Below are 27,583 nucleotides of genomic sequence, written 5' to 3' on the forward strand. Positions count from 1 at the left end.
CGAGACTGCGAAGAGCCAGCAGCCGCTCCAAGCGCCAAGCGCACGCCCGCCCTTCGGGCTGGGCTATAAGTCAGACTGTCGACAAAATCTGCCAGAGTTCTAAGGTCTAGTGGTCACAGGATGCATCCGATTGGGGAAAGTCCTTCTAGATAACAGGCATGGCCTAGGGTCGAGCGTTCGATTCCCGCCTCAGGCGGCTTGGATTTGGAATACTAGTCCAAGGTCGAAGTGTGAATTCCTTTCTTTTTGTGATTTTTCCCCTTGTCTTTTGCAACTTGGCATGTTACCTGCACTTTAAGTTGTAGCTGTTATAGGCAGACTTGAAGTTTTGTATCCAAACAAAAGGCTGGGTGAACATAAGCTCTGTAAGGCGCTGCTCCTACTTATCGACCTACTGCTACAGCGGAAGTTGAGGAGACACTTCACAGGTGGTTGTGATCTCCCTTAATCTGGAGCGCAGCTCCTGAGGCGAAGAGCAGCCAAGCTGAAGGAGCGGAGCAAGGGAGTTACATATCCATTATCTTAACTACTAAAGCGAAGGCACAAAAACGATATGAGGGAGCTCTTCGCTAATTTGCCGCAGCTTCAGGGCCCTTCACGGATTAGCGAAGCGAACTGGGGCTAATGTGAGGTTATTCCAGGAGGGCTGGAGCTTTAGAGGGCAAGCGTAAGGGCAGCTGGGAGGGCTCCGCTCCCGTAGTTGCGCTGAGAGAAAAGTCAGCGTCAAAGGTCTGGACTATCGAAGATAAGATCAAAATTTTAGACGGTATTTCAATCCTGCACCGGGCTTGTGATCACGCTGATGTTGACAGCATGTGACCCCAGCGCAAGGTGAGATCCTGTTACCAGGAGAAGCCAACACTTCAAACTTTTGCCTCAACACCTGTTGCGAGTGACGTATGGTAATGGGCATAGTGAGCGTAGTGAAAAACGTGTAGATGTCTATGGGAAAAAGGAGGGCAGTAGGGATTGCGAGGGCAGGGGTTATGTATACCCCCGCGAAGACCCCTGCCACGCGTGTCTTCGCGACAACACCACAACCACCGTCTCTGCAATCCATTTGATCTTTCAGGCAGAGATCAGATTCAGCTTAAGATTGTCGTCCGAAAATTCCCCGCGATACCCGAGTAAGCTGCCCCATAGCCATGCGCCTTCGAGATAGCTAACACGTCGTGAACAAGACTCCAAGATGACCGACATTGATCTCGAGCAGCTCCTTCGCGTGCCCAGCTTGACCTTCAAGGCTGCCGGCCCTGTGCTTGGCACAGGGATTATCGCCGAGTCCGCCCTCCGTCTTCTCCAGCTCGAGTCTGGCCAGCGTCACCAGGGCGCCAGTCAGCTCTTGGTCGTAAAGCGCATCACCTACTTCGCGCGTGGAGCTCTCGGCATCAGCACGCACTACCCCGACATAGGTCCCAAGACCGTTGCCTATCAGAGCATGGTTACACGAATCGTCACTCTCGACAAGATTGCCGAGCGCGAGCATGTCGCCAAGGGCCTCACCATGCGCCAAGCCGTCATGCGCATCGTCGACAACTACCGCATCGCCCGCAAGCACTACGTTCTCCACGCCGACGTCGTCGACCCCCCTGTTCCTGTCGCTCGCGAGAATGAGACAGAGGCTGCGCTCGCTACCCGCCAGCGATTCGATTTCACGCTGCGAGAGATGTGGGGCGTCCTCGACCAGCTTCAAGGCCTAATGACTGTGAGCGGCAGAGCGACTGTGGCTGCGAAGCAAGCTCTGGCTCAGGAGGTCAAGAAGGGAGCGCTCCTGCAGCAGAAGCTTCGTCTGCACGAGATGGATGCCGAAATCTAGAAGAAGGAGCATCTTACCTCTCGCGACAAGGTTAAGGCGGCTCAGAAGCAGGCAGCTATCTTGCAGAGTGAGAATGAGGAGTTGAAGAAGGAGAATGAGGACTTAAAGAGTTACATCCTAGTCATGAAGAAGGATGCCATGTATGCCATGTCGGCTATCGAGGACTCCAATTAGGGAAGCGTCTCTGAGGATGGGTTCAACGAGCTGGAGGTGATTCCGGAGTGATGTATCGGCGGCGACTCTTGATACCCAATAGCCGTTGCATATGGAAGGAATCGGCTTGCGATCGGAACGAGTGGATTACAGGATTGTCCTGTGGTTTGAGGTATCAAATGTCGATGGTTCAGGCCTGGAGTAACATAGATGGTCCTCCCCATCGGGAACATACACACCCAAATACTTTTTGCCTACACATCGTGCGATGTGAAAGCCGAACTTCTCTCAGAGACTTCGGCATTGGTTCTGATCATGTGTCTCTTACCTTTCATGTTCCATGTCCCATTGTAACTATCCGAGATATGAGGGCCCTTCGTGATCTAGTTAAGGAGTGCGGCTCTCCCACACGCAAATCCTCCGAGATTGTGGCAATGGAGAAGTTTTAGCTGTCTATGACAGATAAATGCAAGCCCTCGAATTTGAACAATGGCATTCATCCTTTATCTCCAATGCCGAAGTATCTCATGTCGATTGGGTCACCACAAGCCTTTGAACGGCACCGCCGTACCCACAGCCAGCGCCCACCGTAAGGCAAGTACACTTGTTGTCGTAGCCACTCAGCCACTTGTGGCTTCATGGCTTCGTGTGGCACAGGCGTATTTAATACGCCTTCGCCTTGCATCCCTGTTTCTAAGAGATTAACCCGTTTTCACCTATTTCTACGACCCCTACTACGCGATAGTTATGAGCCCAGCTCTTAACATAATACTTCACGCCCCCTAATATACTACGTAGTAGACTGTAGCCCAACGCGGTTTATTTTTCTTCTATCTTATAATATCCTTTTTGATAGCTTAATAGCAGCTAACTAGCGTACTCCTCGCGAAGTGATATAACTAGCCTGAGTGGTTTATATAACTATACTTCTACACACTTTAGAACAGTATATAGGAATATATTAACCCTTATAGCGAGGAGGTACCTAATTTAACGCAGTAAGTACTACGCCCTCCTATACTTAACGAACTATATATAAAGCGATAAGAAGAAGCTTAACGTAAATATATCTAACTTTATACTAATTAGGCTACTTATTACTATACTCACTAGCTAAACCCTACTAATACTAAGCTACTACTACTACTTATATTTATAGTTAAAGATATTTAAGAAGAGTATATAGGATATATTATAAACTATAGGATATAAGTTATAGAGTGAAAGGAGCTTATTATAGGTTACTATTTTATTTAGAATTAGGTTTATACTATAGTTAACTATGAGATATTATTAACAATATAGAGTGACCTCATCCTTATTAGGAACACCTCAATTTAAGCCCTTATTTATGCGCTTAAGAATCACCTTACGCTAATAGTTCTCTTTATAGTTACTACTATGTGAGATAACTACCTCGCTTTACTATAGAGGGCTATAGCGGTAATGAATCTAGAGGCATGGTATTAGGAGTAGTACTGCGCGTATTAGCGTGCGTGAGCGTATGAGATCCCTGAGGTTCAAGGGGTTCTTGCTTTACACGCCTTTTTAGAAGTAATAGGTAAACATCTCACCCCTACTTAGGCTAAGTAGAGCTTTATTGAACTTATTATAGCTGAGGAGACTAGTAAACCTACGCATAGTGTTGTTAAATATAGAGCGATCTTCTCTATGCTCTTAAACTAGTATATAAGTTAAGAAGGTTAGTATAGTATTTATGCTATGCTTAGTGGGCGCTTAGAACCTCCCTATTCTATGACTCTAGAAAACTCTGCGCGAAGCGACCCTGCTTTGAGTGGAGGCCGTGGAGATAGTAATTTCCGAAAGTGCCTATGTGGTAGAGAGCACTGATAGTTAGCTATGAAGTGTAGCTACTTAGAGATGGCGTTACGAGGCGAACAGGCTAAGTATAGGGCTCGCCTTGTAGCTAGTGAAAAAGAGACTATTCTGGAGGCGCTCTTAGGGCTAGAGTGGAGCTATCTCTAGGACCGCCTCTGAAGCGAAGGATGGATTACAGAGGCGCCGCGTCCGTCGCAGGCATTACTACAGTTGCCTTCGGACGTGGTTGCGTGAAGCGACGTTAATCCGCGGAGACTGCCCTCGGCAGAGACTGCGGTGGAGCGGCGCTTCGGATCCCATTGCCCAGGCGACGTCGATCTGTGGAGACTGCCCTCGGCAGAGACTGCGGTGGAGCGGCGCTAGCCTATTAGAGGACGGAGGCGACGGCGGGGCTGATCCGCGGAGACTGCCCTCGGCAGAGACTGCGGTGGAGCGACGCCAACGCGCCGTCCATTAGAGAGCGAGGCGAATAAGCCTCTTTTCGTTTGTATATAGCTTCGTTTTACAGCTTCGCGTTGTAGATGTGAAGCTAGGGGGGTGTATTATAGCCACTCAGCTACTTGTGGCTTCATGGCTTCGTGTGGCATAGGCGTATTTAATACGCCTTCGCCTTGCATCCCTGTTTCCAAGAGATTAACCCGTTTTCACCCATTTCTACGACCCCTACTACGCGACACTTGTCAAATTCAATCAATCAATTATGAAGCTATCGCGAAGCAATAAAGTCAAGTTTGGCCTCAAACTTGATTGATTGCCTTGGGGTGGGCGCTGCCCACAAGTGGTACTCAAGTCTGAAACCATGCTGCATTCAGCACATGGTTGGTCAAACGGTTTAACTACCTGGATTTGGCACTTCAGCCCGGGTAACTCCCGAGGATCAAGTTCGAAATGTGGCCAGGACAACGATCCGGCGCGAAAGCCGTCGCATGGAGAGCTTGGTCCTACGTTTTGGACTGATCTGTATTTGTGAATGACTGTTTTGTCGCATTTTTCAACCACAACCCCTCTTGCGTATCTCAACTTAGCTTCCTGGCTGCAACTAGAGACACTCTTGCCGATCTACGTAGGTATTAATTGAGACTTCGGCTTCTTATCGCGAAGGAAGGCGGAATTGCTATGCTTGCGTCAGCACTGAACAGAAACGGCTCAGTCTATCCCCGACCTGCTCAGGTTCACTGAGTTCGGATGCACGCAGATTTTGTGCTTGTTTTGTGTATGTACACCTTTGCCATTCAAGTGCTGACGAAGGTCTTCGCATGTTAAAATTACATCGAAGATGTAATTGGTGATCCCCAATACTACAAGAGGCAGTTACCTCAGTCACCTTCTCATGCTCCAAGCGCTTGTGATAGGCTTCGAAGGCACTGCGTGTTTCATTTTATCAGTACCTTTGCGTTTTTCTGGCACATTCCTTCTACCCATCTGTGAACCCTAAGGCTGCCGCGTTTTCAAATGAATGAATTCCTCCGCAGCCAGCATGGCTACTAGTATTGGCTATCTCAACACGGGAATTAATTATGCTCATGGAGTAATCTCTCCTGGGCATATTCTTCTGCCAAGGTTTCCCTTCCTCTTTCACCCCGGCAGTAGGACAGTATCAAAGCTTTCTCACTCAACCCGTACGGTCTCTCATCTTCCACTTCGAATATACCTTTTGCCGATTCGCAGAGGCTGAATCGAGGGAGTCTCTCTAGCAATAGAACCCTTTGAATCATTAGCTTCGTGCCACTGGAAGACTTGTTGGTACACTCACCTGTGTTCGCGAGAGGCAACTTATCTAGCTGGAATTAGCATCGCTGGCGCATGGTGCATTGTTTACCGAACGGCCCTAGGCGGTCAGGGCTGCGTTATCATGCAGAATCCGGGGGACATCGCGATTGCCATTTCGGAGCTTTCGGCGGTTTCGTCTTTGGGTACGCAGATGAGGTTTTTCGAATTCCTCAAGTTCGTCCAAGTGACCCAACAGGGTGAAGTCAGGTTGCGAATTGTCTTCATCCATGTGTAGTTGAACGTAACTCCTCCGAGCCTTTCGATACGCGTTGACAATCCGAAAGACAGCATTCTTGACGCGCCTTCCATGCTTTGAAACTTCTTCTGATACAATAGGCAATCCGAACGGAACGCTGCCAAGGCACCTGTCGAGAACCCTGGACCAGAAGGGATGGGAGTTAAATTCGATCTCTTTCTCGTGATCGGCGACCAGCGTGGTGTAAAGAATGATTTGCCACAAGTTGAACTTAAATTCCTTATAGTCTGGCTTGGGACAGACTTCGGAAGGTTCCAAACGAAGAATGCGCATGGCCATAGCCGCGATCTTGTCTGAACCTAGACAGGGTCCGGGAGGAAAGTGAACACCCTTGCCATCTAGACGGAGAAGCTTCTCGTTGCGCTCTTGGGCTCGTCTCTGAGCCCGCGAGTAGGTCATTGCTGCTGTTCCGTTAATAGTTAGAGGGATTTGCGTCGCACACAGTGTCAATGAAAATAGGCTAACATACGCAGGCGGGATATTCCCAGATGGTTAAGTGAGAACAGTAGAGGAGCGTATGCGCGATTGTATGCAGTAGCAGAGGTTGTAGTTCATCAAGTGTGATCGGGAGGTAGGGTGTCGAAAGATGTCCGATTGGGATGAGATTTGTCGGAGAAAATTGCGGCGCTGGTCCTGGCGGTGAAGAATGCAGAAAGTAGACGAGGTTGAGGAGGAAGTGGAAGGCGTGGCGTGGCTCTTGCCTGGGTACCTACGTAGCCCTCTCATTGCAACATGCATGTCGAGGCCGCCCACAGGCCTGAGGCAGAAAACCCGTCAGATTTTGGGAGGCAGGTGCGCGCCACTCATTCAGTGATCAGTAGGGGGCAAAAGACACAGCACCCGGGCAACCTATTTATCGAAGGCGTCAAATGTGATGATGTCAAAACCATGGCTAATCTATTGCAATTGTTGTCCTATTCCGCTACGTAGCTTCAAACCCAACCTTCATACTTTGAACTTCAACATCCCTGCCCATCTTCAATCCATATGTCTTTCCCATTAGCCATGTAACTCCATATCAACTCGGAGTTTAGCTCCAGATAGCTGGCGGCAATGGCATCCAAAGACATCATCTGTGTGACTACTGGATGTGTGGGAAGTAGAAAGCAAAAGTCTCCCGCGTACATCGCGCATAGCCAGTTTCTTTCTCGTGCAACTCTTTGTCGAGCGCAATGGCAGGGATACCAAGTTTTTTTGTGCTTGTGCTGCCTCGTTGGAAAAAGCCTGTGTTGTTCACAATAAGTCTTTGATTCTCTCTTTTCCGTTTCAAGTGTCAACTCGCCTTCAATCTTGATCAATGCAAATTGCCTCCGCCACAGAGCTGCCACTTGGGCTGGTGAGAGCACGTGCTCTCTTCACCGCGGCGGCGCGTGCATAGGGAAGCTCAATGCCCCTGATGGCAGCTTCTCGGGTGACGGCCGCTACCTTTGCCTGCTCCTTCTTGATCGCTGACTCTAGCTCTTTGACCCTGCCCAGATTCTCCCGGTTCATGTCGAGTACGTCTTGCATCTGTTGGTTCAGAATCTTGCGAGCTGACTTGTCACCCTGACGGTAGCCTTTGGCGTGTGCCTTCTCATGATCTCGCTCATGAGCCCTCTTCTGCACGCGGAGAATGGCGACACAGTGCTTCTTGATCATGGCTTTGTCCTCAACGGAGACATCAAGCTTGTCGACATACTGCTCTGCCTGGCGAATGGTGGCAGGCTTGGCTCTCTGTAGCTTTCGCATGGCTGGGCTCATGTGAATTTCGTCGTCGTCATCAGTCTCATCGTGTTCAGTAGACTCGTCCGTGTCGATGTCATCCTGGGTGGATGAGGGAGAAGGTAGCCCAACGGCAGCTTGGGCAGAAGCCATATTCATTTGCCGCACAATCTCCTAGTCGTGCATGGCTTGATGGAGCTGATGGACATCCTTTGCCTCAGACGAGTAATCGAGAGGGGCTTCAAGCAAGGCTGCAGCTTGGTTGGGGTGGGTGCTTCTGTACTGCTCCCAGCCTCGCTGGTAGGTGTCGATGAGGTATGCGAGACGAACCAGGACTTTGGGGTCGGCGTCTGACATAAGAAGATCATCGCGAAGGTTCTCCTTGGCCTTCTCCCAGAACCTGACGGAGTGGAGGCTCAGAGTGGGTTCATCGCAAGCAAGCTGAGTAACGACGTCAACTATCATGGTGAGACGGAACGCGAAAGCGCCGATGGTTGTGTGAGTGTCGAGATGCAGAATGGAGAGTAACTCATCGCCGTCGTAGAAGAATGTCAGTTTGAACGAACCGTCGAGGCTGAAGCCGGGGAGATCGGCGGGAGCGGACGACAGAGCCATCATTTCGAGCTGGGTGGGTCTTCGTCTGGTCCAGATCGTGGCGAGTAACGGCTGTGGCCAAGGTGCGATTGAAGATTGATGGCGATGGTGAGTTTTCAGCCAAGGCTGAGATGGAAGTTGGGAAGGAGGGGATAGATCAGGACGGTCCGACGAAGGGGATGTGAAGGCATGCGGTTAGATGGACTAAGGTACCTTACCTTACAGTGTAATTGGGATGTGGGTCCCAATTCAGACCCACAAGCGCATTAGTGTCACGGTGCATCTTGCCCAAGCTTGAGGTGGTCGCGACTCCAGGTTATTCGTTTTCTTGCGCTGTTAATTACCATCTAACGTCGAGGTTCGCGGCGATGAAAATGCCACAATAACTTGATTTTTGATCTCTATTCTACAAGCTCATGTGATGCAATGCAATCCCTCCATGATGACTACTTCCCCAGTCTGGGCAGGCACAATGAGTCCAATGCTAATCTTCCTTCAACATTTCAGGTTCGTACTAACCTCCTTCTAGTAGAGACCTGACGAGTCTAAATAGGGAAGCACGTCTTGAGTCATCGACATGTTGGATATCGTTCAATCATCAGTCAGGTCGATAACCTCAGTCTCGTCTCGAACCGACTTGGAGTCGTTGGACTCATCCTTTTCGGTGTCCTTGTCGGTGTCCTTGTCGGTGTCCTTGTCGGTGTCCTTGTCGGTGTCCTTGTCGGTGTCCTTGTCGGTGTCCTTGTCGGTGTCCTTGTCGGCTTCCTTCGTCTCGGGGCTTTTCTGGACAACACTGTGGTGGTATGCAGTGCTCTCGGTCTTGATGGCGACATCATCATCGTCGGTGTGGCCCTCACCGGTCCGGAGCTGTCCCTTAACGACGGTGATCGCCATATCCTTGGCGACGCTCTCATCGTCGAGAACAGCAGCACCGGTGTCCTTATTCGCTGAAATCGCCTCGTACTTGAGAAGACGGGTCTTGAGCTCATTAATCTCTCTCTCCATGTCTCTGATCTGACGGTCACGGCCAATGTTGTCCATGGCGGAGCGGCGCATCATCTCCCGCTCCTGCTCCAAGACATTCTCAGATCGGCTTCTCATCATCTGGATGCACATGTCCCAGCCGGAGCTCCAGTTGGCAAGAGAAGCGTCCTTGAACTTCTTGTCGCCCTCAAGCTGAGCGTAGTATTGGGCGGCAGCGGCCTTGTGCTCGCGCTCCTCGAGAATCTCGAAGCCTTTCACGTCGACTGTGGCGCGGAAATTGCCGCCCATGACGGCATTCCAGTCAGCTATGGCAAGATGGAGATCCCAAAAGACATAGTTGGTGCCAACGGGACTGGCCACAAAGCCCTTGGTGCTGTGGGGGTGGTCCTCGGCATACTTCAGCCAGGCAGCGTAGTAAAGCTCGACAAGATACTTCCACTCCCGAGTCTCTTCGTTGGTGGCAGACGCAAAGATCGAGTCATTGGTCAGCAGCTTTCGAGCCATTGGCCAGAATCCGGGCTTCTCCACGTCCTTGGGCTCCAGACCGTATGCGTGAATGTTTGTCAGAGCCGCTCGGATGATGCTGGTAAGTCTGGCAGCAAACTTCTCCTTCCTGGTGTGGAACGGGCGATGGTCGGGGTCGAGGAAGACGAATCGGAACACAGTCCGATGTCCGGTATCGATGAGATGCTTGGCCAAGTTCTCGTGCTTAGTCTCGAGATGGATTGTGAAGGCGAAGCCATCAATCATCATGGACTTCTCCATCAAGGAGAGGTTGCCAGGGTTGAGGTTGGACTGCGACATGTTGATGTGAGGGATATCAATGTGAACTGAGTAGAAGGTTAGTGGGCTTGCATTTTGAGGCTCACGAGTATCAAAAATTACCTTTGTGAAGTTGCTTGGAGGTAAGAGACTTCGCGATAGGAGGGAGGAACCTGAACAATGGTGACTGGGACAAAATGGCAGTCGTTGCAGTTGAGCGTGCTGGAAGCATGCGAATGAAAATCAGGTCGAAAATACGAAGAGAAAACTAGAGACGACGGCGGGAGAAACCAAAGGGGACGACGTTGGAAGTGGACGAAGTTGAAATCGTGCACTTTGCCACTCACGCGGTAGGTGTGGAAGAAAAACAGCCGTTGACGCTTGGGTGAGTTGAATGAGAAGATATTTTTCCGGCGAAGGGCTGCGGCAAGGCCGACCCAGGAGGTAGGAACATCGAATTAGCCCAAGTACGCGCCTTCTGGAACTGAGAGAAACTCGACGCACACGCGGCACCGGGTGAGGTGAAGTTCCCAGAAGTGGGGCATCCTGCCGCTCAAAGGTACACATAGGCCGGCACCACCTTGTGGTATGGTATATCAGTTGGGTACGTTCTGGAATCTGTCACCAAATCGGGGCTTCGCCAGCCACTGGGCCACTTGGCCTAGTTGGTTGTGCTGTTGCTGCCACGGGTAGCTCGGGCTCACTCGACACATGTGAATGAGGTATCTTGCCTGGCGGGGTACTAACATTCGAAAGTCGCACTGACCTGCCTACTCAATTTGGTATTTCTTTTTTGCAACTTCATTTTTTGTTTTCTAATAAAAAATGGGTCGGAATCTGCGTTTTTGCCTCTGTGTCTGCCATTGTTTTGCTTATCTTTACGTGGAGGATTCGCGGTTGCGTGCTCCACCCTGAAGCTCAAGTGCATTCTGACCGGCCACATCCAGTACGCCCTAGTAACTTAGCCGTCACCCGACTCCAATAGGTAGTCTCGACAGGCACCGGTATCAACGTTCTTCCGTACTGCGACTGGAACTCGCGTACATTAGGTACCTATTGGTGGACGCGAGGCAGACTCTTCACATGCCACGCTCCCCGGAAAGGTAGTGGTCTCCATCATTGCTACTCCAGCCATACTTCAGCGAACGAGAGACCGTCGGTGTGTTTCTACCATGGCGTCTGAGCCGAAGAGTCCTTGCGAAAAGGCTCCATCTTCTCGTTTCCCCCAGTACGTTCAATAACTTAGAACAAGGTTTCATGCCGACAAACTCACCTCGGACACTAGATACACCGCCAAGAACATGCAAGAGCGACGAACGCAAGGCCCAGACCCTACACAACCCAAAAGCATACGAACCAGTCTTTCTGTCTTGAGAACGACCGTCACGAAACTCGAGATTGAAGCCAACGCCTACCAGGAGGCCATCAAGAAACAAGATCTCCTTATCGAAGAAGCTTTCAACAACTTGCAAGACCCATCATCGGGCCATCCAATGCGACAGACTCCTTCCAGCATCGCCAAAAGCTCCGCAAAGTCCTGGACCGCCTCATTAGAGCACCTTTGGGACCTCTACACGGAGCGCGCAGCTCTCAGAACCAAGCTTATGAAGATTACCGAGGACAAGAAGACGGCGGAGCGTTCAGTGCAGGCGCTCAAGAGCCTCACGATCACCAATGCCAGCAAGAAAGCCGAAACGCCTACGGGAGATGCTGTCGCGATACTGGCGTCTGCTATGGGGGATCTTACTCTTCAACCCGTGACGATACCTAAGATTGAGGAAGCACAGAAGACGCCGTATGATTCCAAGCAGCAGAGCAATCAGATCACGCGTTCCAATTGCGGGAATCTTGGAAGGTCTGAAGCGAAGCTTCGTCAGACGACAGGGCCGTCGACCGAGAAGAGTCGAGCTGCCCATGGAAGGTATTCTATTCGCATTGTCGAGGATAATGAGCCCTGGAAGACATACGGCTACCGCGGTGACAACTTTTACGATCACTACGACCGCATCCGTGCGCTGGCTCGGAAGCGATGAGCTCATGGGCGGTCGAAACTCTTACAGAAGTCATAACGCCCGCCTAGAACAACGGAAACACGGTCACGTGGACGAAATTACATATGAATCGTACTCTTCATGAGTAGCAGTCATTTGTGCTCTTCATGAGCCATGGTTATCAGTACTCTTAATGAGTAGCCCTCTAAGAACTGGGAGGACAGAGGTAGCAGTTTATATTCATCGGCGTAACTTTCAAAGAAACAAACAGTGCCACCTGTGTTGTGATCAATTTCTGCTACTAAAACGTCTAGCCAACGCCCAAAGCCATTGGCGGTACCCCAATGGAAGCCATCGAACCACCGGGACTCCTGTTCACATGCTCCCCCGAAGCCACTAATAATCAAACAGGTCGATGAAAGGCATTTCATGCGAGTAGATCTTTGCATTCTTCCCCGCAGCTTCGACTTGGCTACGCAACGAGATAATCTCCCTATTCTTGTTCTTCAAATATGCCTCCCTCTGAGTAAGAATACTCTGCTGGTTCTTGACACGCATGTTAGGCTCAAAGAGCCCCTGTTACGGACGAAAGGTATCATCGCTACTATTTTCAGTATGGGTCTCGCCCACATCGTCAATCCAGGCCTCGCTGGCAAGGCCGTTTGCGGTGCAGAGATCCTGGAACAGGGCGCCAAATTATGATTCGTGGTGATCTGGCTGGTAAACCAAGCAAGCGATAGTGACGACATCTTCTTTGCTAGTCACTGGGATATCGATAGTGCTGCAGGTCTGCTGCAACAGGCGGGAGCGCCACTTGTCATCACGGCTGAAGATCTTGTGGCCCTTGCTGGCAGTAACGATAACCTGCTACAGGTTCCTCGCAATGCCGTCGGAGTCGTGCGTTGACCTTGAGACCGTTTTAGACTGTTTTATATGTAGATTCGCATAATGACAGCATTGCGGGTTGCAACGAAGGCCTCACATTCCAGAGAGTCGAAGTTGTCGGCTTGGTTGGCTATAACATTGCTCGCATTGACCTTGTTCACATCATTGCTGGACTTGAAAGGCGCCTTGCTACTGTTGCATCGGCCATTGGTCTAGTCTTTGACGAGTGTGTTCTTCAAAGACTCCCGAGCTGCGGGGTCGCGAGATGTCGGACGTTTGGAAGAAGTGTGCTCTTGAACGTAGACTTCGAGGCGCCCGTTTCAGTCGTCTTGAGACTGATAGAGGTTCCATTGCACTTTAAAGCACTTTGCATAGCAATCCATGAAGATCGCTGAAGAATGAGACGAAGAAGGAATCATTCTGAGTGAAGGCGATGAACATATCTGGAGCGTTAAGGCGTCAGTGTGGGAGAAGACAGTCCGACAGTCCGCTCGGGGAAAACAGAGGTGTCGACGGTAGTGTGCGTTGATCCGTTTGGGAACTCCTCGGAAGCGACTTCCCGTGAAGATCGTTGAAGTTGGGCAACCCGGCACACCTGTCGTAGAACGGCGAAGGAGATAGCGAAATATTGAGCTTGATGTGTTTACGGAATCAGAGATCGTGCCTTGCCCAAATCCCTCATAACTCACAGTGCCACTCTGGATCATTCGCGGAGGCTTGCTGCCACAACAGATTCCTCTGACTGACCGGGCGAAGTAGTGCGGTCGAATCCTCATCATCTATGCCAGACTTATCGTTGATCTTATTCTCATCTGCACGAGGAGAAGCCTGGTGAGGAACGGAAGACTCACAGGCTTACCCACGAGCCTACCCGGAAATGATACGAGAGGAAAACAATAATGGATGAAGAAGATTGACACCATGATGCGCGGTCGTCTGGCCTGTTGAACGGCCTTGTGGGCCTAGATTGTTGCACATGAAGCTTTATTGTGACAGTATTCCCTTGTAACTACCATAGAGGCTTGAACAATCTTTTAGTCTCTGCCACGCAGCCCACACTGCGCTGAGATCAATTTTGCTGGGCGGGGTGGTGAAGCCAAGGCCCTCCGTTGTCTCAACAATGTCATCGCGACGGTGGGCTACCATAGTTCCCAGGGATGAGACGTTGAAGCTCAAGACAACAGATCGACAAGGACCCCCTGATGGTTGTATGTATCGGGGGAAGGGCTCCTCGCATGTCTCATGACTTCGTCCCGCTCCTCGACCAATATGGTGACCTCCTCCGCATGGCATTGCTTTTCGTAGTCCAACTGCTGCTTCAACGCTTTCTTCTCCTTCTCCGACTCGTGCAGAGCAATCTTGCCCTCGTGGACGTCGCGAACAAGGATCTCGAAGGCGTGCTGCATAAGGTAGTCGGGCCTGATTGGGTTGGCCAGTTTCTCGACGCCGAGGCCCATGTCGTTGGCCAGACTAGCAAGTGCGCTGCGTTCGTCCGTCGCGAAGCTGATCTTGGCCGTCGTAGCTTGAATCTCATTGTGGAGCTTCAACACAACTGCCTTCAGGCGCTTGATCTCGGATTGAAGGCTGGCCGAACTAGCGCCGCTTAGCCGTGTGGCAATTTGTTCGATGGCGAGAAGGGTCGTCTGCGTTTCATCATGAAGTATGAGAGTCTTCTTGAGGGTCCACTCTAGGTCTTTGATCTTGCAGCCGAGATGATGAACATAGATCAGGTCCCTGCTGGCAAGGAACTTCGAAAAGTGAACTGTCTTCTCCATCTTGGACAAACCACGATGGTCGCTGCTGATGTCGATGCTAGGCCTGAAGCTTTTAGTTTGATAGTTCCACGCATCTAAGGGAAGGAAGGGCGACGAGAGACGTACTTGGACACCAAGGGACAGTCGCAATTGGGTCTCTCCGGGGGATGATCCCATCCCATGGTGTTCTCAGCAGTACCGGTGGTGCCGGAAATTGCGGTAGCTTGGCTGGACATGGTGTATCAGGAGAGAGATTCCCGTTATTGTTGGTGTCTGCTGGTGAAACAGGATCAGAGAATGAAAAACACAAAGCAAAGTAAAAGCGAGGCAAGTGCATACTGATTCGGCGGAATCGATATGGTGTTTTCACCGGCCTCAATCTCTTATCAGCGGTAAATGGCTCCTTATCAGTCGATTGCAAAGCCCGGCAGGGCGAGAGCATCTTATCTCGGGCTCCCAGGACGTCTTCGCTCACCGCCTCGGCAAGCCTCTTTTCTGCCGGTGGGGCCTCGATTGTCCATCACCAGCCACACCGAGCCTTTGATGTGATCGTGAACAATCATTTTGTTTTGCGCAAATTTAGCTGCTGCAGGATTTCAACAGCTGGTAAGCTGAGTGACACTTTGATGCGACCTTGCCACGGGGATTTGCATCGCAACCGCACTGTTTCTCAATCTTCTCCCAGAACCAGCCGCAACCCACCGCATCTTAGCGCAGAGCCACAGTGCTGCTTTCGGTGCAGTCGCAGTGCATGATTGGCACGCGACATGGGTGGCGCCGAAACCTTGCCCTTGGCGTGCTTGGCTCCACCACTTTGATTCAACGACAACGCCATCTGAAATGGAAATTTGGCGATGCCGCGTGGTAGGCCGTCTAGCAATTGGTCTATGAAGAAAATAAGGGACCAATACCCGATAATAGCGAATCTTGCGAAAAAGGAGTGACCACTGGGGCTATTTTAGCCACAGCAGATAAAGGCACAAGTGGCTCGGCGATGCAAGCGAGCTAAGCATTTGAGCGCGTGAGTCTGCACGACCAGCAGCATCTAACCTTCGCTCTAGGAGCGCAATCGCTGAATCATACGTACATGCATGCCAAAGAACAATATGCCGGAAAACGCGGTCAGTAAACAAAAGTTGTATCATCAGCAGTGACAAAACGTACTCGTACAGAAAACAAATATTGAAAAAGAAAAGGAAAAAAAGAGTCAAAAAAATGGAATTGAACCCTTGCTCTCTGGTGGACCAGAGTGGTACTAATGAACCGGCGCGGTATGACCTGCAAGCCGGGGCCCTACGACTGCACCACCCGACTCAAACCAGCTCTTTTCCCCGAGGGTTGGGAATTCCGGATCGTTTCTTGCCTAAGACCCTTTGTCCGCTCCCATGCCCCCGGAGCGACCCACTCAATTCTCACCTTTGACTTGACTCAACCTATCAAAGCACAGCTCAGCTGAGCCGGTCAATACCATCACTGAATCTCAACTGGTGGGCTCGTTTGCGTCCATGCCCTTTGTCGGACTCCATGTCAACGACGATGATGCAGACGTTTCAAGAAAGGAAAGTGTTCACGGAATTTCAAAATACGCTTACCAACGCTATTATAAGAGAATGTGGAGTCAACATGTAAGATGGTGGTGTTGACTTCTATCATCTCGTCCAAGTCGTTCTAATCCAGCTTCAAAACCTATTCAATCCGACCTTCTGCATTCCAATCTCCCTGAGCAATTCCGACGAAGCTCAACGTCTCAGAAGCATGGGATGAGAAGTTCTAGAGCTCTCCTTACACCCTGGTGTTTACACGGGATACGCGCACTCTTGCATAAACTCATCCAGGTCATCCTCGTTCCAAACACGCTTGTCGAAGATAGTGTCTCGTTGATTAAAGACTGGGAGCACGCGAGACCACAACCAACGGAGTGCAGCACGCGATACGGGCGCCTTGTGCTCGAGAGTGGCTGGGGCGTTGCCGGGAGTCGTGGCGCTGGCAGAGAGTAGGTTGTCGACGAGGGGGTTCGGATCGAGCTCGTTCGGGGTCAGCGGAGGGGCGTAGACGGCGACCTCCGATTCAAGTACAGTCGGCTTGTTCATGTCCGGTGTTGCTGTAGAGGCATGCTGATCAGCCTCATCGGCAGGGCTGTCGAGAAGCAGGGGCTGAACATTGCTGGTGTGGTCGGCGGGAGCGACGAAAAGACGGGCGATATCATGCTTGGACGCGTTCTACTCATCCAAGGTATCGAGGAGCGTCTGGTAGGTCTCGTGGCCCTCTACAGAGCTCTGAGGGTACATGGCGAGGTAGTTGGCGCGAGCATCTCCGAAGCGATTGATGAGCTCCTTCTCACGCTCTCCCATGGGGTTGTAGACCTCCCAGCTGCGCTTGACACGGAGAGTCATGAAGACGCGCTGCTAGAACGTCTTCTGACGAACGTGGGGCAGGGTGCTGCGCAATTCCTCAACGCCGTCGTGGATTAGCTTGGCGTGATTGAGTGCCTCGGTAATCATGGCTGCCAGGCGATTTCGAAGCTTTTCGAGGTAGACATTGCGCTCGAAGTTGCGGTTCTTGTTGGCGAGGCGGCGGCTCAGAAGTATGCAACAGGCGAGGTCGTCTGCCAGCAGGAAGTGGGCTCGGGTATTCCAAGTGAGGCCTGGAATATGGCGTAGAACGTCGTGGTTGACCCGGCGCGCGGCGGGATTGGTGTTGGCCGTGAACGACATCCTCGCGCGAGGGTACATGAAGCCTGATGTGAGCATTAGATGATGGACGGCGATGTTTGCGATGGAATTGTCTTACCTTGCCAGCTGCGGCTGATCGTTTCCGCGGCCTTGCTTGATGAGTATGATGCGTTGAGGGAGAAGAAAACAAAGAGGATGAATTTCCGCGAAGGAGTTCGTTCAGATGGAGGTAAAGTGGGTCGCTGGTTGCTAGCGTCAGAGCTCGCGAGAGGAACTAGAGCCGGGCTGTACGGAACCGCGCCAACCTTTCAAGTGGCCGATCGAGAAGTGAGATACGAATGATGTTTCCGATGATTTTACTGGCTCAATACAAAGTGGACTAAAGCTGAAGCTGGCCTGAGGCGTCCGCAGCCTGCCGCATCAGTGGAACCGGGGTGCGCATGAAGGTGAGAGAGCACTGGGCAATACTACTGGTGAATGGTCAACTCATGGCACCATTGAACCGACGGCCCGGCCTCTCGACCACCGGTTTTAAGTGCGGATTGAATCTGAGCCTCACGCCACTGGGTGCGAAGCCTTGGTGGGCAGGTTAGAGTCATGTGTCGGAGTCTGTAGGGCCCCAGCTCCAATCGGTGGCGCCGAGCCTGCCAAGTGCTAGTGGTTCAAAACCACCTGGTGGCTTCTTTTTTGCTTTTTGATTCCATACTACCAATGTATGTTGACTGACGGTTCACGAATGACAGGACAGTCTTCAAAGCATATGCGAGTTTGATTTGGACAAAATCAATGTTTTCCACCTGTTGAAGCGGTATAATGCGACGTATGATTGGTGAAAAACCCATCGTATGAACATAGACGCCTGATACGTAACTTGAATACGCATGAATTGAGGTACTAAATTGGACACGGAAAGGAGTAGACGAAGACTGGTATAATGATGATAACTGATGCAGCATGGAATCATTCATCCACCCACTTTCGAAGACATCTGCCATTATCTAAACGGGCATCGGCAGGTGTCGTGATGACTTAACTGTCGTTCAAGACATGTACCGGTCCAGAGCCAAGGATTATCGGGAACCATGATGTTCGTGTTGATGGTCTGAAGTCGTTGTTCTTTGAGACGCGTCATCAGGGCCACTCGATAACGTATAGTTCTTTTGCGGGCTTTGCGAAGCTCGAGTGCGCATGTTGGATAGCTCAACCGCTGGGCCTGACCTCGGGTAGGTTTTACGAGATGAACAGCCGCTCGAGCTGGCCAAGGGTCTCGGCGAGAGCATCGGCTGTTGCTCGTTGACGACCTTCTCAAGAAATATTGCTTTGAGTACATGTTAGCCTTGCAAGCCTCATGAACCGTTTCATGTCCAAGTTGGGACTCACCCATGTCATGGATCCAGCTGGATGGAGAGGGTTGGATATTGCAAACTCTTGGTCTCGACATCGTGGTTGAGTATTGAGCGGGCGATATGCTGGTGCTAGGGGCTGTTGCCGTGATTGAGGACAAGTGGTTCTGAAAAGATCTTTGGCAGATAAATGTCGGTGCCATTGTCAAAGTGACTTGGAAGATATTGATGCAGTTCGCGGTCTTCCCCAAGAAAGCCTGAAAGCCGTGGTGGATGACGAGGTGGACGTTGTGGCTAGACCTTTTGTCAATATTTGTCGCTGAAAGAGGTCACTAGTAGCGACTTGCCTTTGCGCATGCGACTCCAGATTGGGCCTTTGACTTGGTCTGCGGCAATGAGCCTATCCGTTTGCCCGTCTCAATCATGTAATTGCAGATGGAAACTCGAGTTTTGACAAGGAAAATCTGCCGCGAAGTATCTAAGGTGTCAAAGACGCCATCTCATCTTCGCAGTCGACGACCTTCATCCTTCAAAAAGGAAAACGGCATGCTACGCCACGCCAAGACGCGCTGTCCGCTCATTTGTCCGCCGCTCCTCATCGTGATCGCGTCAAAGGTCGCCGACCAGTCGGCACCGTTCCACCAACCACGCAAACCCAGTCTAACCAGATGTCAACCCATCAGCCGAAGTGAAGAGAGGATGACGAGAAACCGGCGACAGCGATGAAATCACCTCTCGCGACGTCCCGTCCGCTCAAAAGTGGTTCCGATAACGAGAAGGCTTTTTTGACCTCGCTGAGCCCCCGCGGTGTGGGATGCGTCGGCACTTCGCCGCCGCCGCCGCCCGGCGTCTCCGGCCGAGTGGCGGACATCGGAGGAATTAAATGGTGCCGCGGGAACGAGTCCGTCATGTTGTCGTATGTGGGAGAATGGTTAGCCTGCTTTGGGGTCAACGGCGTACCGCCGAAACGTTGCCAAGCCAACCCAGAGTCAGGTGAAGCCCGACGTATCTCCATTCGCTCGTCTCCCGGCTGCCCGCCGCGGCGGCCAGAGGGGGGGCGAGCGCTGCGGGGCGGGAAACGTTGGCGCCGAGAGAGATGGGCAAACACCCAAGAAACTCCCAAGAGGTGCTACGAAGCTTAGCCTTTGCAGATCCTCTTTCCGGAGGGGCTTGGCGGGTTTCTTGGTGCGACGATGGCACGTGGGGCGGCTGGCTGGCTGGCTTCAAGAGGGGAGAAGAGGGAGTATGTGGCTGGGCTGTGGTTGGTTCAAGCTTGCCCGCGGCGCAAGCAGCAAGCTTGGCCTTTGACGATGTCTCGGGTCGCCGAGTGGACGGTTCCTGGAGGGCGAGCCGGGGTGACCCCGACGCAAGAGTTGAAACATGAAACAGGAGTCCCCTCGAGTCAAGTATGGGAGATTTGAGAAACGTTTTCTTGTTGGTAGGAGGAGACGAAAATCAGGGGCTGCTTTCGTAACCCGCGGGGTGAGGATCCGATGGATTGGACCGAGGAGAAACTCCGACTGGACGGTCGCCCAAGGACGCAGTGGCGTTTGGCGACTGGCGAAGGTTCTTGGAATACGTCGTATCTCAAGGCAAGAGTAGGAAATTTGCCCGCATACTCTGCCGGGTGATGATTCTGGCATCGGTTGCGTCGTCTAATCTCTGAATGGTCGCTGCTGCTTTGACCCGTCGAGGTCTGAGTTGCCACGCTTCACACGCGTCCCACGGAGGCGCTCGTCTGCCCGAGAAAGATGTTGATGAGGCTCAAAGAATGCGCAAGTCGACATAGCAGTCAGACTGCAGCGCACGCACTCTGTTCTTACTCGGAGAACGGTCAGCCATGGATATGCGATGGAGAGATGCAGCGGGCTCGGGAGCGGATACGGGATGTGGGACACCGCCCTAGGGAGGCCCCGAGACCTTGAGGTTGACGTTGGTTGGTGCCCTGCTCCTGCTGCTGCCCGGGCTGCCTGCCCTGGTGCTGCACCACCGTTTGGGTGACGGGCCTGCGGGCTCCAGCGGGCGAGCGGGATTCGTCCAGTGCTGGGGGGTTACCCGCTGAATAGACTTCCAGCGGCTGCAGCGGCCCCGCTAGCTTCTTTCCCTTTAGCGTGCACTTAGCACTCGCTTAAGCCCCACCCATCCAGCTGCTGCCCTGCACCTTTTCAGGAACAAAACCTCGAGCTTGTTGGGAGGCACCAAGGTTGAGTTCAAGCCCATACCCCATTGGCGCTTGCTCTGCGAAAGACTGGCTGAAGCATATCGCGAGGGGAGCAAGGAGATTGGGCTGGACAGCCTTCGATTGTTTCGTTTGTTCGGCGTCGATTGAGGGTCCCCACTCTAATCGTCAGCCATCGGAACTCTTTTTGGTCGTCTTTTGTCGTCGGAGATTGGCTGAGAGTGGCGGACTTTATTGGACTCATTGAACAGAAGCGGGAAGTACGACTGCTTACTTTGTGGGAGCCGCGGGTTCAGCTGATGGGCGGTTCGACGACGGATTACGTGGGCTTTTGTGGCATAGCGCTGTTAGCTGGGTCACAGCGTTGGCTTGGCGATGTTTTGCGCTCATGTTGCGTTTAGCTAGCGGTGACTACGTTTGGAAATGCGAAATGAGTCTATGGAATCAATGGATTGCAATGAGAAAGGAAATCTTCATGTTTTGTCGTTACTTCGTATGCTGTTTGATGCCATCGTTTGCGGACACCCTGTAATGTGCTATGTACTAAAGTCAAGAATGACTTGGTCTTTGTTACTGAAAAGTTCTCCCAACACAATTCCTTTGATCCAAAGTCAAGGGTTTGTGCCTAGACATGTTTGCGGGTGCCGCTCGTGGCTTTGCTTCATATGCGGTTCTCCATCATTTCCTTGATTGCCACCTTACTAGCCCTGTCCGGCTTTGTGCTCACATGTTTTGGTTTCGATTTCGATTCGTACTTTTCAATGGCCTCAAGCTCCAGCCCGAGGACCTCCTCGATATCCTTCATTTTGAAATCTGCTTGCCTTGGTGTTGGGTCATTTCGCCAGGTTGATGCTTCGCTGTCCCACGAGCCGCCGTGCATGGCGTCTTTTCTCCTCCGGAAGCAGCACGGGAAGTGTCTGCTTGTCCAGATAATGACACGGTTGTGTGTCTCTTCTACAAGCGGCCTGATTCCCGGGATAGAGAGGGCTATTAGTGTTGCGCCAATCTCAGCGACCTCAATCGCTAGCAAAGGGCTATAAATCCATGACTGGTCGGGTTGCCATTGGCCATTAATGACCAATATGAGACGGACGACAGAGATGGCGACGACACTACTCACGTTAGTTGTTGCTCTTCCCGTGGACAGACATTTTTGACTCACAGGATACCGGGAAGCAAGATACAGGCCAGTTGGATCTTGCGCTTCCTCGTCATTTCCAGCATCCTCAGCATGGCAATCGGGATTCCGAACAACACAAAGTCGCACAGCAATGAGACGGCGGAGTTGATTCCGTACACAAAGCCCCAAGGCAAGCATTTAAACTGGTTGAACTGCGTTTGCCACTCGTACGGCCAGATGGCTGTTACCGGCAGACAGTGGAAGACAATGAGTAGCATCTGCGTCAGCCACCCGACGAAGAGGAAGCCCGCGAGGCCCTTAATCGATCGGAGGAAACCGTTGTGAATTCCGCACACGCGATAGTAAAACGCCAGTCCAGAGTACCGACAGAAAAGCAACGCCGTCGAGTAGATAAGATGCGCCGTAAAGTCGAGAATCTCCGTCTCTTCCAGGGTATCCTGCGTCATGACATACTGGATATACTCAAAGTGCCGACCCGATCCAATATTGATGAGAATAATACATAGAGGCACAAACGCAATGAACATCGCCTGGTCATCATCACGTTAGCACTGGTACTCAGTCACCACCTTGAAGTTGTCCTCACCATTCCGATAACAGCAAGCGCGTCATCAACACCGAAGCTTTTCCTCAGGAAAAATCTCGAAAAGGCGCGGCCGTTAACAACCACCAGGGTCAACACGAACATGGCGATGGACGCCGCCATCGATGGCGTATCCCGATCCTCATCGAGGTACGCGACGCTGATCTCCTGTGGTATGCGACCGGCCTGGAAGGCATCTGCAACTGCAGCGTCGCCGCCGGTCATGGCGACGGTTATCGTTGTGCTGTTGACGGACCAGTATGGTGTGGTAACATTTCCCGTGGCGTCTAGCAAGAGAGAGCACACACCTAATTCCCTCACGAACCTCTGCGACGGGATGGTATATGAGAAAAACGCGCACCCCCTCAACAACTTATGTATATTGCAACCCTTCTATTACCCGCTCCTCTTGGATGTGCCCTCCCACCCTTCTAGCGGGATAATGCGTTCTCCCCTGCATTCTGAGTTCGGATCCGATCGGATGACACAGATTCGCCAACTCTAACGATGGTTGGCATGGATGGGTGGGTTCGCTCTAGAGCTCGCATGGCTTGGCTTCCATGCCTAACAGAGTGAGGCTGCCAAGAAGGTTAGCGCTTGTGTCTGGACTGATATAAAGCTTGGAAAAGCTTACCTCTCCAGCCTTTTTGGGGGAGGATGTCCGTGCCATCGGCAGTTGGCGAAGGCTGCACTCCCTCGTGTCGCCGCCGCCGTTGACAGATTCATGTCAAACTGATGGGCACAATCAATGATAATTATCCCCTTTTCCCTGAGAATCGAATTGTTTGGATAGGTGCGTCTTTTCGAGGATACTGATTACCCGCGGAAGAGGGGGCTGTAGATGGTGTTGCGGTTCACGCCGTGGGTTAAGGTCGAGCGTTGAAGCTCTGTTCACTCGCTGTCTGATCCATGCTTAGCGTGCGGCTTGTGGGGAAAAGGCGGAAGCCAATCGTGATCAAAAAATGAACTGCTCGGAGAGTCCGTTCTGCGGGGGGTGCTATCCAAACATATTTGGCAAATCCCGGCGATTGCAGTGGAGCCTGCGAAGTTGGGTTTGGCTAGGGGCCCATCTCTCGTTCCGGGCGAAGAGCATTTGTGTGGTTCGCGATATGACCAGGGTGGTTAAACGAACTTGCGGCATAGGGCAGACAAAACGTTGGCGTCCCGGAAGCACTGGCGGATGTTTCTGCAGAGAGCCCAGCTGCGCAACAGAATGACTCGTCTTGGCGGCTGGAGGACGACTCGGGCTCGGTTTCTTGGGGCTGCTTTGTTCGTAGGCGTTTGCGATTGCACGATCGTGGGGGAGAGATCAGACGGTGAAACATGATTCGACCGTCTCAGATGAACAAAATGTTCGAAAGTAGCATGGGTGCCTGAAAGCAATCAGTTTCCATGGAAGATTCTCCCATCGCCAGTCTATTCGCGCAATTTGGTCAGTCTTTTTTGCTCGTTTGGAGATGGCGTATCTTGCGGCCTGATGCGGGTGCACATCATTGCTGCCATGGTTGAATTTGAGGCGAACCATTTTACAGGGCACATCGTCGGTTGATAGTTCAGCCTCGATGCTGAGAGTTTGTTCAAGTTCCTTGGTTGTTTGCGATGGTCGATGGAGGGTCCATTTTATATGTCAATGTTGTCCCGCCACACGCTTCGAAATAGTCATGATGTCGTGCCAACTTAACGATCGGTCCCTTGTCGTTCAATCCGAGCTCAGCGCACTGTCGGGTACCCTCATCATCAGTGAGACTTGACTTCGACCACCCCGGAGCTCGGTGGAAATGTCTTCTTTTTGGTTGATTGTCTCTGTCTAGAGCTTGGGTTGTGCATCATGCTTCGAAGTCGAGGCGGGGTCTTCTCAAACCATGGCACATCGCCCACCTCCCATGAGAAGTGGTTCATGAATGGAAAATAGAGGTGAGATGTATTGGAGGATAAGTCAGATTACGCTGCGATCCGTCAAAATCATGTCAATGTGCCAACGAGGAACGATCCATTCTCGCAACCTGACGAAGCCGCGGGAATCGGGATGGGGCATGGACGGTTACTTGACGATCTTGGGATATGATATGCTGCTTAGGATATCGTAGAAGGTTGATTGATGCAACGATGGACTACAGATCAAATCGGGGTCGTCATCGAGTCTCTTTGGGTCTTTGTTCGGGATATGTAGTGAGGGTGAGACCAGGCTGCCTGGTGGATTGCCATAATCCAAGGCAGGTGCCAATAAAGTCAGGTAGCTGCCCTAAAGAGTTCGATCTTTTCCCGGTGAGAGCTGAGGTCAAAGACGAGGCAAGTGGATGGCCAGTGGCATCCTCCTGTGTGGGGCACCACGCTCTTGCCGACGGCACTGGAACGACACTCGGCCCTGGGCACTGTATTTGTCGCGCTTCCTATTTTATTTTCACAAGTAACCACATCCAAGCAACAATCAACACAGAGACATCAACCTCGGCCTTTGTGGGTTCTCAGTTTTCTTATGCAATTGTTACCAAAGGCATCTTTCATGCGACACAAATTGGCTCCAAAGCATTTGTAACCACCAGATTTTGCCTCTCTTGCTCGCTGGTACCTGCAAACGAGTCTTTGTCTGTTCCACGGGGTGTGCTGGTAATATATAGCTCCATTGACTAACCTGGGCCTCTTGGAAACAATCTGACCCAGAGAAAATGGCTTCATCCCCCACGGAAGGCGAAAATCGGGGATCTAGCCCAAACACGTCGTCTTCTATCGTCGGCCAGAACTCTTCGCAAAATTTCCGAACGGGCCCCGCGGTACGAACCTGCTACCATTTAATTCTGACTACCTTGTCATTCTAATTACTGATGATATTGGCAGTCCTCCGAGACAGGGCCGTCTACCCCGAGATTCCCAGCCAGTGGGAACATGATCACCAGCGGCCAGCTTTTTCGCATCCAACGATACCTCAGGCACCCCGGACTCGACCTCCCAGCGGACGTCATCACTTACAGAAATGCCGACTTAGCCATTGCTCTGGGCGCCTGTGATGACAACTTGGATCTGAAGGGCCCCGATGTTTGCGTGCCGGAGGCACAGATGCCCCGCCACGTGTCTGGCCGCGTCGAAAGGGTTTTTTCCGCAGCGTTCAGTGTACTGTACAACCAAAAGGACATGGACCCAACGATGCCATTGATGTGGCAGCAGGTTCAGATGATTCTCGGAAAAGCCAAGCCCATCTAGAAGACGAAAGTTATGCCTGAGCAGATCCGTGAGCTTGTGGACATTTATGTGGCCGCCCGCGAAAGACATCTCGGCGACCCAACAGAGACGAAGGGCGACCACAGCCAGAGGAGGTTCCTCGAAACTGTTGACAAGTGGATAGCGATTACGAAGGATCGAGGTGCGTTTTCGGATGAGCTTACGTTCCCAGCCAAGACGCGATGGGCTATCGCAAGCGATCCGCTCCATTCACGATGGAAAGAATCGACAAAGAGACAGTTGGTTGAGGAAAGCAGGGAGGAAGACCGGAAGTGGAAAGCGCAGAAGGAGACGGAGCGGGAGGAGAGGGCGCTCAAAGGAAAAAGGCAAAAGGTGGAGAGAAAGCAAGAGGAGAGGGACCCGAAGGACAGAGAGCGACAAGAGAGGGAGCAAAGAGATAGGGAGCACAATGAGAGGGGACTGATAAGAAAACAGCAGCAAGTAGATATAGTTCGGGAGAAAGGGGAGCTCAAAGAGAAACGGCAGAAGTTAGAGAAAAAGCGGAAAGAGATAGACAAAGCACTGAAATGGAGGGAGCAAAAGGAAAAAGACCAGGAGCGGAGATTGCAGAAAGAACGAGAGCAACGGGAAGAAGAACAGAAGGAGAGAGAGAAAAAGAAGAGAAATAAAAAGACGCGGAAGCGGAGAGAGGAGAGGCGGAGAGCGTTGGAGAGGCTGAAGAATGCCGAGGTCAAGAATGAGGAGAGACATCAAGGGCACAGAGGGGGGGAGTAGGAAGAGGAAGAGAAGGTACGGCAACGTCCGGACTTCTGGAGTCGTCATCAACCAGCAAGCCGTTCATCGCATGCTTCCGAAAGCTTCGAAGATGTCCGCTCAAGCCACCAACCATAGATACGCCCTCGCAACGTCGATTGGAAGCAGAAAACGCGGTGAGTGATGCGTCGTAGAGTATCATACTATGAGAGGCGACGCGGGGAATGACGAGCGGCTTGGTGTTATCTATTCACTGAGCACATCAGACGTTGTTGGATTGCAAATGAATCACAGCACCTCACCGAAGAACTCCTCTCCGGTGAAGTGATGGAATGGTAGTTTAGAAGCATAAATAGCACGTGGAAACCCCAAATCGAGCATTTTCTTTTCTCAAACAAACACTTACAACGTAAACCAAGCATCATACCATTCAAGAACAAATCGGAGTTTTGACAACCCAGACTCTCGACAACATGGCAAACACTCCCTCTCCAGGAGCACCCTTTCTCCCCAAGCCTGCGCCCAAGCCGGGCCCGCCTCCCAAGCCGACTCCCCAGCCTCTGCCTCCGACCAAGTAAAGATCCGTCATGTTTGGCCTGGGAAAGGTGTAACGAACGGAGGTTGGACATGGCGAAGGCGTAGAAAATAGACAACCTTCGGTAGTTTCATAGTATTCAATTGATTAGTCCATTCGAGTTCATTGCGTCTTCAGACCGCTACTACATGGGATGCAGCTGTTTTTGTTTGATGCATTGCGTCGTGGGCAAGCCGGAGCCAGGTGTTTTGCGCAACGGCTTCAAATAAAACTCCTTGGTAACGGCTATCGTCATGGCTAGCCGACAGATTACTTTGACACAAGACGAGTTTGCTGGGAGGGCGCGGAATTCTCTCGTCATTCCGATTCAGCTTGCAGCTCTGCATTGCCCAATCAACCACTGCTAAAACTGTCACTGCACGAACACAACATAGAGCAGTCTTTCTCGACCTTATGCTTTAAATGAGGCTGTTCAATCCACGGCAATAATCATTTCAGTGCAGTTGTTTTCCTTCATTGTTCCTCTTGTAGTCTTTCGCGCTATTGTTGCCTACCTCCTCCCCCTGCCGAGTCTAGGCCGACCTTTGAGTTCGGCGTTACGCTTGCCAGGACCCAAGTATTGCTGAACACCTATCTGAGTCATCTGACGAACGTAGGTCGAGGGGAGAGGTTAGAAAACGCTACCTTTACTTCCC

General features: G+C 51.7%; 9 protein-coding genes and 1 pseudogene across 10 annotated transcripts; 3 read left to right on the top strand and 7 right to left on the bottom strand.

Annotated features, from left to right (window-relative positions):
• Nucleotides 1-1,189: 1,189 nt before the first annotated feature.
• On the top strand, nt 1,190-1,990 carry GCG54_00015011 (uncharacterized protein; the record flags this gene model as incomplete). Its single annotated transcript, XM_045414829.1, has 2 exons — nt 1,190-1,753; nt 1,817-1,990. 2 exons carry the CDS (start codon nt 1,190-1,192, stop codon nt 1,988-1,990), a joined length of 738 nt encoding a protein of 245 aa, XP_045260951.1.
• Nucleotides 1,991-5,636: 3,646 nt separating this feature from the next.
• On the bottom strand, nt 5,637-6,233 carry GCG54_00015012 (uncharacterized protein; the record flags this gene model as incomplete). The annotated part of the gene is made up of 1 exon (XM_045414830.1): nt 5,637-6,233. One exon carries the CDS (start codon nt 6,231-6,233, stop codon nt 5,637-5,639), a length of 597 nt encoding a protein of 198 aa, XP_045260952.1.
• Nucleotides 6,234-7,118: 885 nt separating this feature from the next.
• Nucleotides 7,119-7,688, bottom strand: GCG54_00015013 (uncharacterized protein; the record flags this gene model as incomplete). The annotated part of the gene is made up of 1 exon (XM_045414831.1): nt 7,119-7,688. One exon carries the CDS (start codon nt 7,686-7,688, stop codon nt 7,119-7,121), a length of 570 nt encoding a protein of 189 aa, XP_045260953.1.
• A 21-nt stretch (nt 7,689-7,709) lies between these two features.
• On the bottom strand, nt 7,710-8,153 carry GCG54_00015014 (uncharacterized protein; the record flags this gene model as incomplete). Its single annotated transcript, XM_045414832.1, has 1 exon — nt 7,710-8,153. One exon carries the CDS (start codon nt 8,151-8,153, stop codon nt 7,710-7,712), a length of 444 nt encoding a protein of 147 aa, XP_045260954.1.
• A 567-nt stretch (nt 8,154-8,720) lies between these two features.
• GCG54_00015015 (uncharacterized protein) lies at nt 8,721-9,917 on the bottom strand (the record flags this gene model as incomplete). The annotated part of the gene is made up of 1 exon (XM_045414833.1): nt 8,721-9,917. The coding sequence occupies one exon, from the start codon at nt 9,915-9,917 to the stop codon at nt 8,721-8,723; it is 1,197 nt and encodes a 398-aa protein (XP_045260955.1).
• A 1,130-nt stretch (nt 9,918-11,047) lies between these two features.
• Nucleotides 11,048-11,908, top strand: GCG54_00015016 (uncharacterized protein; the record flags this gene model as incomplete). Its single annotated transcript, XM_045414834.1, has 2 exons — nt 11,048-11,103; nt 11,161-11,908. 2 exons carry the CDS (start codon nt 11,048-11,050, stop codon nt 11,906-11,908), a joined length of 804 nt encoding a protein of 267 aa, XP_045260956.1.
• Nucleotides 11,909-13,923: 2,015 nt separating this feature from the next.
• On the bottom strand, nt 13,924-14,741 carry GCG54_00015017 (uncharacterized protein; the record flags this gene model as incomplete). Its single annotated transcript, XM_045414835.1, has 2 exons — nt 13,924-14,569; nt 14,632-14,741. The coding sequence occupies 2 exons, from the start codon at nt 14,739-14,741 to the stop codon at nt 13,924-13,926; spliced, it is 756 nt and encodes a 251-aa protein (XP_045260957.1).
• Nucleotides 14,742-16,301: 1,560 nt separating this feature from the next.
• Nucleotides 16,302-17,219, bottom strand: GCG54_00015018 (uncharacterized protein; the record flags this gene model as incomplete). Its single annotated transcript, XM_045414836.1, has 3 exons — nt 16,302-16,724; nt 16,776-16,880; nt 16,932-17,219. 3 exons carry the CDS (start codon nt 17,217-17,219, stop codon nt 16,302-16,304), a joined length of 816 nt encoding a protein of 271 aa, XP_045260958.1.
• A 4,141-nt stretch (nt 17,220-21,360) lies between these two features.
• GCG54_00015019 (uncharacterized protein) lies at nt 21,361-22,648 on the bottom strand (the record flags this gene model as incomplete). Its single annotated transcript, XM_045414837.1, has 3 exons — nt 21,361-21,811; nt 21,862-22,370; nt 22,427-22,648. 3 exons carry the CDS (start codon nt 22,646-22,648, stop codon nt 21,361-21,363), a joined length of 1,182 nt encoding a protein of 393 aa, XP_045260959.1.
• A 2,441-nt stretch (nt 22,649-25,089) lies between these two features.
• On the top strand, nt 25,090-26,537 carry GCG54_00015020 (annotated as a pseudogene). Its single transcript has 3 exons — nt 25,090-25,194; nt 25,259-25,585; nt 25,646-26,537. Coding segments are annotated over exons 1-3 (1,324 nt in total).
• The last annotated feature ends 1,046 nt before the right edge of the window (nt 26,538-27,583 follow it).

Source organism: Colletotrichum gloeosporioides, assembly GCF_011800055.1.
Source record: "Colletotrichum gloeosporioides strain Lc1 chromosome Unknown consensus_66, whole genome shotgun sequence".
Taxonomy (NCBI): domain Eukaryota; kingdom Fungi; phylum Ascomycota; class Sordariomycetes; order Glomerellales; family Glomerellaceae; genus Colletotrichum; species Colletotrichum gloeosporioides.